Here is a 12883-nt window from a genome sequence, read left to right as displayed (position 1 = left end):
CTTTAAAGTCATGATTCATAAAGTATATATGTTGAAGAAAAGCATTCCATTGAAATAAATGATCCTTGGGTGTATGCTGCCTGTAGTATTCTTGGCAATATATGCACTAGAGAGTCCCATTAGCCAGTCTACTAAAGGATCATAAACTTGACTGTTGGACTAGCAGAACTGGAGTAAATGAAGCACAAACCAAGCTAAGTAGAACATAACATAAACAGTATCTGTTTCACCTAATGTTGATATTACCATTTTCAGCTACTAATATGCTTCTACAAAAACATTGATTTGGGTTTTTTTTTAGATTCTGTATAATGTATGAAAAAACTGTATACCAACACTAAGTAAAGAAACTACATTTTCTGTGCAAAGTAGATAGTATTTGGCAAGGTAAAACAAGCCAATCAATTAATCTATGATTCTATGATAAAAAGATATTGTTTGACTTTCTCAAATTGGAAGGGCCCCCTAAGGATTATTGATTCCAGCTCCCTGCTCCTTGCAAAACTACTTAAATTAAACCACATACTTAAGAGCATCATCTAGATGCTCCTTGAACTCTGACACTTTGGTGCTATGACCACTTTCCTGGGGAAGTTGTTCCAGTGACTGACCACCCTCTCAGTAAAGTACTTTCTCCTAATGTTCAATCTGAGCTTCCCTTGATGCAGCTCAGCTCATTCTATTTCCTTGTGTCCTATCACTGGTCACCAGAGAGAGATCAGGATCTCCCCTTACACTGCTCCCCTTGAGAATGAGGTCACTCCTCAGCTTTCTTTTCTCCAAGATGAACAAGCCGAGTGACCTTAGACACTCCTTTTAAGTCATGCTGTTGAGGCCTTTCACCATCTTGGTCAGTCTCCTTCAGGCACACTGTAATAGGCTGATATCCTTTTACTGAGATCTCCAAAACTGCATGCAGTACTTGAGATGGGTCTGCTCCACTACAGTGTAGAGTGGGACAATTACCTCCCTCAACTGGCTCATGATGATGTGCCTGATGCACCCCAAGTTGTCCCCTTTGGCTGCCAAGATACACTGGTGGCTCATACTCGCCATGAACTCAAACCCTCAGATTTCTCTCGTACAGAGCGGTTCTCCAGCCTCTCATCCCCCAGTCTGTATGTATAACCACAATTACCCATTCCAGGTGCAGACTCTGGCACTCACTCTTACTAAATTTCATATGGTAGGTAGTTGCCCAACTCTCTAGTCTATCCAGATCTCTCTGTAAGGCCTCTCTGCCCCTGAAGGAGTCCACAGCTCCTCCTAGTTTAGTGTCATCAGCAAATTTACTTTAATGTACATTTAATTTCTGTGTCCAGATCTTTTATAAAAACATTGAAGAGCACTGGCCCTAAAACTGAGCTGTGAGGAACCCACTAGCCACTGGTTGCCAACCTGATGCAACCCGATTTACTACATCTCTGAGCCAACTGCTCAGCCAATGTATTATGGACTTCTCTGTGTGCTGGACATTTTATCCAGGGGGATACTGTGAGAAATAGTACAGAAAACTTTGCTAAAATATAAATGCACCACATCTACTCTCTTTTTATGGTCAACTGATCTAGTCCTAAAAGGAGATTAAGTTGGTTAAGCAAGCATTTCCCCTCATTAACCCATGCTATCTGCAGCCAATAATGGTGCTGTCTTTCAGATGTTTTACAATAATTCCCAGAATAAACTCCTCCATAATTTTACCAGGCACTGAAGCGGGACTGGCAGGCCTATAATTAATGGGGTCTTCCTTCTTTCCCTTCTTGAAAACTGGAACAATATTTGCCAGCTTCCAGTCAACTGGGACTTCTCCAGACTCCCAAGACCACTGACAAATAATGAGATCCTGTGATGACCCTGGCCGCATCTTTCAGTACTCTGGGATAAGTCCCATCAGGGCCCGGAGATTTATGTACATACAGCCGGAGCAGCAAGTTTCAAACAAGTTCAGGGTCAGCTGGGAGTTTATCATCCCCTAATGCATTCCCAAAGTTCACATACCTCTTTTTGTGTGTGGTTTGGTTTTTTTTTCCTAAAGAAAGGGACATCAAGGGACTACTGCAAGACACTTTAGGAGTTTAGGAGTCAAAGTAATTTGTGATTTTTCATCTTCCTTGTTTTTATCTACTCCTCTCCTTGGTCTCCTTTTCTCTTTCTCACAACACTTTTACTGTTTGGCCAGTTTACAGCACCTAGAAAACCTGAGAATTGATGTAGAATTTCTGCAGGTTATGAAATATGTTTCATTGATTTCAAATAAAATGTCAGACATAAAATGCAGCATTCATTTTTATAATTGTCACTTCGGAGTGTTGCAGTAGAAGTTGGTAAGAAACACTAAAATTTGACCTTACTGAAATAGAAGAGGGTAAAGAGACATGCCAACATTTCCATGGAAGAAGTATGCTGAAAGGTAATTTTTGGGAAGTGAAGATACAGTTTTTATAACAATTAATTTTTTAAAAATATATTTTTAAGGGGAAAAAAGGTAGTAAGTGCAAGAATTTTGGAAAAGTACAAAGAGATTATTAAAACTGCAAGGAACAATACATATTTTCACACTTGTGAATTGAATATGCTCAGTCAAAAGTAAAATCACCATTCTTGAAAAAAATCCTCTAGTACTTGACAGTTGGTTAGATGTTTCCTTGACAACTTGTCTGGTTAATCAAGGGAGCAAATGAAGCCACAATTTCAGTGTTTTGCAGGACACTTTTCTTTTGTGTCTTTAATATCAATACTTTTTTAGCAAAGGGATTTTTGTGGGGATTTTTTCCTATGTTAATCTGGGCTAGCATTTTTCAGATTGTAGGGAGAAAAATAGCAAGTAGTTCTAAATGTAATCCTCCAATTGTGGAATTATAAAATTTATAAAATTATAAAATAATTTTTCAGAAGACCAGAAACTCTGGTCTGCTAGCAGTGTGAGGTCTTTATTCAGAAACAGTCTTACCATGATTATTTAGCTTGGATAAAAACAAAGGTTCTCTTTATAATGCCTGGGGATATTTATACCTGCTGATATGACATTTTAATTTTGCTATACCTCTCCTTAATCTGTTAGAAATACGGCTGCACCTTCAGCATTATATAAAAAATATAATTGCTAAAAACTAAATTTTCTTAAGTATGTTTACATAACCATGAATGCACCATTTTTACATGATTACATTAGGTAGTTATAATGCATGAAAGCAGTTAAAAGTCTCCCAGAAGTTCCAGTCTCTGGACCTGTTCTCATCCATATTGTCAAATATGTAATCAGTTTAAGATACTTTACTATGTTTCCCTTGATATAACGGGAAGCTGAAGCAATCATGCTATCAATTAGAGCTTAAGTCAGTCTTTCCAATTATTAGAAGAGACATTAGTAAGGACTTTGCATTCATGCTTTCTACTGTGCTCCTTTAGTGCCACCTGGTGACTAGCTTGAAAGGAAAAAAAAAAAAAAAAGTATGTTTTTATTTCCACCTGGAGAAGTAGTCTATGACAATTTAAGATAAAACATTTACTTGAGCAAGACCATACCAGGTAACACTTGATTTAGAGGTGCCCCAATCTTAGCTATTTTAAGAGGATTTCTCTGACTATCAGTTCCAGACCTAAATTAATCCAATACCTAATATCCACAATTGTGTTATGAGTGTGTGAGGTACACATTGCACTTTGTTAGAAATCCAGTGTTCATACACATAATTAATCAAGATGCAACTAGTAATGACACTGTACATAACTTCTGTTTTGCATCTGTTGAGGTCCATGAGTCTTTTGTAAAAAAATAGTAAATCCTTTGTAATTCCAGTTCTTAACTTTACATAAAGTCCACAGCAGCTATGAAAAAAAATCATATTATTCTAAGCCAAGAGCAAATAAGAAGGCTCAACATCTTCTTGTTTCAAATTTGTGGAAATAAATATTTGTATGCATCAGGCCTGCATCTTAGCATCTCCAGTAACAGGTTGGGCTTCACATGGCTCCAGACCTCTTTAGATTACTGTGCATAACATGCCCAAATGTCCTCCATGTATACACATTTCCCATAACTACTCACACACCCAATTCTTTAATCCCCTGTGAATCCTTTTTATATCATTATGAATGTCATGTGCATGAATCAGAATTCTGGTGCCTGACAAAATTATCCTGCAATAGGGATCATACTGCATTCTCTTCTGTCTCTGTCTCTGGAGGGAAAAATATGCTGGCTTTAAATGCAGCCGGAATATGCCACTGAGATACGAGGCAGATGGACTGAAATGCCTTCAGCATCTAAACGAGTGAAAAAGCACCACTGAACTAAAAATACTTCAAAATTTAAAGATGTCAGTGATTAGCCACTTTCATCTCGGGTGTTCTTAATGTGAGGTCAGTATCTCATAATATGAGGTTAATTAGAAAAATAAAGAAAAAATGTCAAGGGAATAAATCATCAGTTTCATTTTCTCTTTTCCAATGTGGATAATGGATTTCAGTCTTCTATGAGGTGCGTGAAATAATACAACTGCATTTATTCAGTTGCAAGATTAAGACAGATTTAAACATAGATTATAATAAAACTATAACCAGGTTATAGAGCAACATGAATGGTATTTTAGTTCAGGTCATTTCTGTCACAAAATATTTCAAATGCCTTTTTTCCATCATTGTTTTAAAAAACTAATATGATTAAGTTTTTCATGTGTCCATATTGTAGCATTTTCTGGTTTAAATGCTATAATAAAGACAGAGACAGCATTTATGGTTTAATTGCCATTTTTTCATACATTTATAATTTTCTAAGAAAACTGTCTTTTGGACTGTAATTTTCTATGCTCTGTCTCTTTCTAAAAGCTATTCTAGGCATATTTAAGTAATCTAGCAAATTCAAACCATCCCAATTTTGTGGTAACATAAGCATGAAAAATATCCATTTTGTTCACATTTCAAATGACAGTTTTTCCTTTCTATGACAAGACAGAGAGAAATTTCAAGTATTAGTTCCTTGGAAATCCTTACAGAGAAAGAAGCAAATGCTGACGAAAACAGTGGTAGCATTCCTAACATGCACTCCAGAATACAGGGAAGTAGGTTCCTGCGTGTAGCCTGTGGTTTTATTCTCACAACTCGGTCACTAATCTATTGGCTGACATCAAAAAAATCAGTTCTGTTCTTTGAGATTTCATTGCTGCATGTTAAAAAAAAGCAAAACAAACTCTATGTCCTTTGTGAAGTTAAGATCTAATGATCCAAATCACTGTATAATAGCTGCTGTTTATAGATACTGGGGGATTTTCTTTTTTCTTTTTTTCTCACATATTTCTTTAAAGGTAGAAGGGGTTACCAGATATGCCTGAGTAGGGATGACTGTGTTATTGTCAAAATGAATTTATGATACTTGGGCTTGTCAAAATAAAAATACCTAAGTGAAGACCATGTCAGTATTAAGCAGTCTTTAAGGCTTATTTTAGTTGCACCTGTATTTAATTTTCCACTTTTTTTCCTCTAGTAAAGGATCAAAACAATAGAAACTATGTGTGCAAAACAGTGAGAATGTGTGTACACCAGGCATTTGCAATGAAAGTTTATAATGCTGAATGGATGGCTAATTACTTGAAGATGGTCAAACTGACACAGACCTCACTGGTATTTTATTTTTCATTAGATTATATTCTTCTTTATTAATTTTGCCAATTCACTTAAACTTTTGTTCTTTGTGGGCTGGACCATTGTAATATGTGATATAAGGAGTTATTTAGAAAAAGAAACAGAAGCAGACTTCAGAAATCTTCCTGAAAAGCAGGGACAAGGCAGGGGTCGAGTGTAGGCTTTGCCATGCGTGTGTTAGGTCTCTACTACAGTATCCACTCAGAGTAGAAAGCATCAAGGAAAGGCTATGGGTTTGTTTTCCCCAAGAGAGAATCTTAAATGAGCTTATTTTCTTTTATTTGAGAAAGTTGCCTTTATACACTCTGATTCACCTAGATAATTCCCAGCAGCTGAAATATGAGTGGGAATAAAAAATCAAATTCAAAGAATATTTTACATTTCAAGAATTGGTTGGAAGACGCAGTAGTGGAAGTATTTTCTCCAAAATTTTCCTTATTCCAAATACCTAAAAAGGAGACAGACTATCTGTCAATATACCCATTGTTCATTACAGAAAAACTTCAGTTTACTGAATTCATAATTTATAATGAAATTGTACAAATCAGATGATCTTCAAAACCACAGGCATTGTTTCTGGCTTCCTATATTCAAAATCAAAACATTATGCTAACTTTAGAGTTTTCAAGAAGGAATGCAGTTGAAAATACCTCAACAGTATGACTTTTTTTGACCTAAAATTAGAAATAAAAATGAACATTTTTCAAACTCATTTGAATAGTCTAGGAGTCTAGATCACATTTCAGAAGGTGGTAATAGAAAATGCCATTCAAATATCTCAGATTTTTAAAGAAAGATTCAAAAATAATAAAAGTGTTTTATACTTACAAAGTAGAAATAATTTAGCACATTTCAACCTCATGCAGCAGAGTACATTGAAAAGTCAATGAATTACTATTGACTGATTTAGCGGTGAACCAGCAGTGATATAACCATTGGAAAGGTGGGATTTATTAATATGTGTGCATCAGCTGCTGATGTGGATGTACTGGCTATGAGACAAGTTAGTAAATGCATTGGTTTTGCGCTGGTCTCTTAGAAATCACTGCACTGCAGTGAGTTTATAAATATTCATTAGGGGCTAAAACTATATCTATTTATGTCAATACCATGTTCCCAGCAACTTCAGAGGTGAAAACTGAGACTCTAAATTTCATAATGAATCTACAGACAGGAGGATGAAATAGTAAGACTTTAGACACAAGAGCATAAACACAAAGCTCAAGGCATAACCTGGAATAAATCATGCCATGGCAGCTGCACACAACCAACCAGGTGGTGATATATAAAAAGGTACCATTTGAGACTATGGTACGTCTTGATGTGTTTTCTCCAGGAATAAATTTGTCCTTGTCAATGTTGAAATAATTTCTATGATTAGCAGTGTATGCTTCTAGTGTACAGATCATAACGGGCTTTAAAATATTTTAACTCTTTCATATGTCTATAGCTTAACATAAAAATTCATCTATCCCAACACAAAACAATTCATGAGACTCCTGTCATTGTCCTTTGTCATTTATTCAGCTAAAAGAGATGGAAAATTTGGCAGCCCATATAAATATATAAATTTTTTTCAGAATCTTTTTTAACGTTTGTTGTGTAACATTTGTGAAATATTCCATAAAAATGTAACTTTGTTGTTGTTAGAAGCCATCCTCCGGAAACCTGATTATATGGTGATTTGGCTGAGCAGAGCTTCCTGTGCAGAGTACATGTAGTCAGTAAACCTTAACATGCTTCCCAAAAAGGGAGCCATCACATTCTCTTTTAAAGCACATGAAAATGGAATTGGAAAGAAGTTCTACAGAAATAGAAGAGGTCAGTTTTAAATAATCTGTGAACTACTATTGTCCTAATCTGCATTCGCTACGATAACGTTTATGTAAATTTTCTCTCTAATTATAAAACCACTGTTTTTGAAAATCATCAGGTTTTGGATTGGATTTTTATTGCTGATAATATTAATAGCATTTTATCAAATCTCATAACAGAAAGAAACTGAAGAATTCTCAGTGCTTTATTGAACTTCCCCTAGTATTTACTTCACAAATTCCCTTAACCTTACATTCTTCTTTATCTCTGAGGCTCAATACCAGAGTTTGCACTAACACATTTTCCAAGTAGTGATAACTGCATCGCAGTGTACTTTTTCTGCTCAGAGGTATGCAGCCTTTAATTTCTTATTCCATTTCTGCTCCCCTTGTAGGTCAGGAAAAGGAAATTCCAACCCAGGCTGTTCAGCATCATTCAATATTGATGTCACAAGTCCAACAATCCTCTGCACTAGGGAGACTGTATGTTAACCACAGTTAGCACTTAAAATTTATCAATACCCACTTATGTATTTAAAGACTGCTTTCTTCTTTTCTCTGTATGTATTTCAAACACTAGTCAAGAATAGCAAGAAAGCAAATAGAGGAGGGACATTAGCAGAAGAAACTTACATCTTTTGTCTCCTGGGTAGTTCAAGTAGCCATGAAACTGAAATTAGTAGTGTCCAAAGATTTTCATCCTTTATGGAGGCATGAACATCTCTTTCACCCTATCTTTGCCATGTGAGGTTTGAATACTCTGTGATCAACAGTATAAACAGCAATGGGATATTCTGTTTCCTTACAGCTATGTGTTGCCTGTGGGCAGTCCTGAAGGTTACTGCATGATTGAAATGGCTGCAGATGGAAACCCTCCTGTACAGCACAGACTTTCTTTCTCACATCGAGCATCTCAGGTGAGTCTGCAAAACATAGCTATTTTCTTTGAAAATTTCATCAGCATATGCACTAGAGTTATTTTTGAAGGAAAATATTTGTACTCTAACTTCTTCTAAAGGATGAAATGTAATTCCTCTTCAGATATCATTATATGTACCTAGTTTCTTTTTAGAAGGTCTTTTCACATCCAGCATCCATTCTATATTCATTAATTTCTTAGTTTGACTCTGAAACTTCTATTCCAGCTGCACAAAGTCCATGAAAAGGACACAGATGCTCTGAGAGTTAAAAAAATATATATTAGCACTGTCATTTACCTAAGGCCATGGGGTTATTAGAAAGAATTGAGATATTGTTAAGCAGTAATTCTGGTTACTTTTTAGTTGCATGCCACACTGTCTAGTGGAGGACAGTTATGAATCATCAGTGATTTAATCTGGTGTCAGTATTGTTGCTAGGACTTGGCTTCTGAATAGTACTGTAAAAATGTCTGTCTCCATTTTGAAACTGGTATCAGAAGACTCATTCTGAATGGACGAAAGACCAGCTTTCCCAAATCTTGAATTTTTCGGTTATTCTTTGTCTCCATTTTATTGCCTCTCTTTGTTATGCATTCTCTCATCACAAGATTATTTCTGCATGAAACATTTAAAGTGTTATTAGATGAGAATTTGAACTGTGATTGACAGCTTGCTTTAAAAGTTTGTTTACTAGAAGACAGGCCAGTTATCTTTAGAGATGCTAATCTTGATGTGCATCTCACAGTATGCACTGCTGGTTTGTAACAGAATTTCTTCCCTTGCGTGGTATGTAATATGAATGTCAAATCCTCATGATTAACTATTACATTTTACAGATCTGCTCCTAATCTGCCAGAACCTCTATTTACAAAGTACACAATCAAAGAAAGAAAATAAAACATTTCTTTTCTCTAAGAGGACTAATGAATATCTTCCCATTATTTCCCAAGATAGTCCTTTTTACCACTCAGGCTCAAAGCGAAGAAGGATATTTTCAAATTAGTATTTGAAAAGTTAAACATGAGTGTTAGATAAGTTATTGATATAATGCTATATTAGGCCTTTTATGTTATTAATAAGACTTACAGGAATTCTTTCTTTGTGCCTCCTTAAAATACGTTCTGGTTAAGTCAGTTAAATTCAGAACAGGAGCTTTATAGAAAGAATGTGTGTTATGGTGTACTACCATGAGCTTGAACATTTAATACCTTATGATAAAATCCAGTGATGCTACAAACTGAGCAAAGCCTACTGAAGTTGTTCTGTGATACACTGGATATGCCCCCAAGGTTAGTGCTTTTGTAAAATAAGCCAAATAATAAAAGAGACTGTGTTGCAAGAGCAGTGTTTAAAACACTGTTCTTAATGACAGATACTTTATTATGCAGTCCAATGCTTTGCTTAATTCTTGAAAGAGATTCACAAGCAGAGAGAAAATGTCTGAGAACACTACTTACAAATCTTTTCTATCATTGAGGTGCTTCATGGCTTTGTTTGAAAGGGGATAAAGTCAAGTGATCTGAAATGAATTCAACAAGCGCAGAGCCAATGTCTTTGAATTACTTTGATATGAAAAATCTGATTTAATTTTATCCATGCTCTAAAATAAGTAGGTGTTTTTCTTTTTCCCTTCAAAACAAAAGACACTAACTAGAGGATAATCTGGCAGTATTCACATTCATTGTATTGCCAAATTTCACTTGAAATTGTCAGCAGCATATCTCCAGGACTGACAAAAGCAATACAGGAAACAGCAAAGCAAAAATCGTATGGATGTGTGAATTCCAGATAAATCAATGGGATGTTTTCCTCCTGTTTCTACTTCTTTACAGTTGTTTGAATATGGTAGTAAAGGGCCTCTTCACCAAAAATAACCCCCTCACATGTTTTATGCATGCTGTGATATATTTCTGATTCCATTGGTTTATTCCTGCTTGACTTGAATGGGCTAGGCGTCACCCTCTTCCTGGACTAATGGTATTGTACAAATAAAAGCATCACTGCATATAGCACAACTATGAATTTTTTTTTTTTTTCAATTCCTAAGAATTGGCAGGCATGTAGCAAATGAGCTGAGGAACGATGAAGCCCCATGTCAGAATTCCAGAAAGTCAGGCCTCAGCTTGAGGAGTGGAATTCAGAGTGCTAAATGAGTCACAGATCCTTTATATGTGATGATTAAGGGCTTGAATCCTAGGTTAGGCAACAGAGGAATTACCATAGTGAGCACTGATATGATTTGGTCAGTCCAACTGCGAAAAAGTTGTGGTTGTTTCTTTGCACCTTTATTAGGATGTTCTAGGCTTTTGAAAATTTGAAAAGTTCCCTTTTTTCTTCCTTGGGCTTCAGTACAGCAGACTGTTTTCTGCCATTCATAAAAAAACCCTAAAATCTTTTTCCTGTATTCCCCTTATCTTGGGGTCCCGTAGGTCGTAGGTCCCAGGTCCTAAAGGAAATATTTTCAAGTCTACAGCTTCTCCTGTGTTCCTACACCAAACCTCTGTCATACAACTTATCAAATAGAATGAGGGCATCTATGTAAAAAACTTACCATGTTCACTGTGGCTAAGGCTGGAAATTCCAATTTGTGTTTCATGGGATGTATGTTGTCTTACATATTTGAAAATACAAAAACACATTAAATCATCCTCTTTGTAAGGAATTTTTTTTTTAAGAGAATAACATTTTTTAGAATAATCCCTTCAGGAAGTGCCAGAGTTTTTGGCCATTTTCAAGTAATGACTATTTCCTTTATCAGTATTTATTATTCTTTCATTGTTTACATTAACATCACAAATCACATTTTTTTCTGACAATTCTCTTTTTGTTTCTGCAGATCACCTTTGGATCAATCTTCCTTGGAAAGGTTCCTGTTCATGAGGAGGTTCATCGATGTGCTGGGCAGATATATGGCTTTAAAGGATGCATTAGGGATTTTCAAGTTAACCACAAAGAGCTGTTCATCATAGATGAGGCTCTTGAAGGAAGGAATGTTGAGAACTGCAATGTTCCAATATGTGATTATCATCCATGTCACAATGGTGGGACTTGCACTAGGTAAGAGTTATTACTTCACCCATTTTATCATTCATTCTTAATGAAAAATTACTATAATTTTCTCTGTAATGAAATAATCACCAATCTTTTGTCCTGATAATTTCAAATAGAAAATGTGACATCTTCATGCCAGCCAGAGAGATTTTATATTTTGTTTGTTTGCATGAAAAGTGGTATAAAATATAATTACATTGTCCACACAGGATATATACTGTATTGATGCCAGAATTCCTCTGCAACTAACTAGATCAGTTCTGCTAGAAGACTAAATATGAACCTTTGTATAGACAGTTTGGACAGAAGGCACATAAGATGTCATTCTTTTGCCTAACTCCATGTTTTACTCTGTCTTGTACCCTCACATATCTTCATGGTGTGTTCCTGGGTACAAAATGTTCATCATCATGCTATGAAAACATTAATAAGTGACTTTCCTGTTCACCTTCAGCATGTGTGAAAAAGTATTGTCAAAGAACCTTTGAAAGTTAAGGTGCATCCTGCTGAAAGAGGAAATGGAGTCTGAAAGAGATATGGGTTAAAAGAACAGAGGATGATGGTTCAATTCAATGACGGTTCAGTAGGAGCACGTTTTTTGCCAAGTTTTTAAAAAAATATATTTCAAGGCAAATACTGAACAGAACAATCTAAAGTCCTTTTGATATTCTGGACCACTGTGTGTTTCTTGGACTGAGGAGACTTGAACAAATTTTTGAGGGGCTTCCCTGCCTCTCTTGATTGATGCGAACACACAAAGAACACCAAACAAGTCTTTGATCTCTAAGTCTTGTTTGACTAGAGCACAAATGAAAGCAAGGCAGTTTTATGAAAACACACAATTTGCCTACCAGTCTGGTGAAACTGAGGGTGTACTTCAGAGTAATGAGTCTGTTTTTCTTCTGTTGGTCTTTACTATATCTCTGTCATTCTACTGCTTGGCCTGTCAACTGCCATTATGGAATACTGTTTCATTTGAATTTGTGTCCTGAATAATTCATGATGATTGGATTAATTTCCTGCCTTTCTGCTTTCCAACTGCTGGCCTGGGCCTTTTTCAGAAATGCTTTTGTTTTGAAATAGGTCACTTCTCCTCTGTCCAGAGGCATCATGGAAGACTGTGCATGTGCAAAACAGGGATAAGCAGCTGTGCAGTAGCATTATTTTCATGATTTTCTACAACAGCCAACTGATTTTCAAGGATCACCTCCTCCAAACCCAAGAATGATTCATTCTAATGAGCAGGAAATCAAGTGTCAGGAAGCCTGAATATATTAGTAAGATGCTTCTGACGACTCAAACATTAAAAGGAAGTATACAAGAGATATAAGCATGGCCAGGTGATCTGGGCAGAATATAGAGAAAATATCCAGCTACAAAGATATGGAACAAGCCAAAGCCCATCTGGAGATTAGTCTGGCAGGGACGTGCAGGGCAAAACCAGAAGCTTCTGAAAGG

The 12883-nt window shown here is 36.0% G+C and overlaps 1 protein-coding gene across 1 annotated transcript in view; it reads left to right on the top strand.

Annotated features, from left to right (window-relative positions):
* Positions 1 to 12883, top strand: part of EYS (eyes shut homolog) — an 854603-nt gene that overhangs the window by 734370 nt on the left and 107350 nt on the right. The window contains exons 40-41 of the mRNA XM_042016808.1: positions 8263 to 8371; positions 11211 to 11431. Of these exons, the coding sequence (XP_041872742.1) occupies positions 8263 to 8371; positions 11211 to 11431 (330 nt within the window). The remainder of the gene's footprint in view (positions 1 to 8262; positions 8372 to 11210; positions 11432 to 12883) is intronic.

The sequence above is a fragment of the Corvus kubaryi genome, unplaced genomic scaffold (genome assembly GCF_017639235.1).
Source record: "Corvus kubaryi isolate FWS band 111438036 unplaced genomic scaffold, C.kubaryi_AGA036_p1.0 split3-73, whole genome shotgun sequence".
Lineage (NCBI taxonomy): Eukaryota > Metazoa > Chordata > Aves > Passeriformes > Corvidae > Corvus > Corvus kubaryi.
This window is presented reverse-complemented; position numbering and strand designations above follow the sequence as displayed.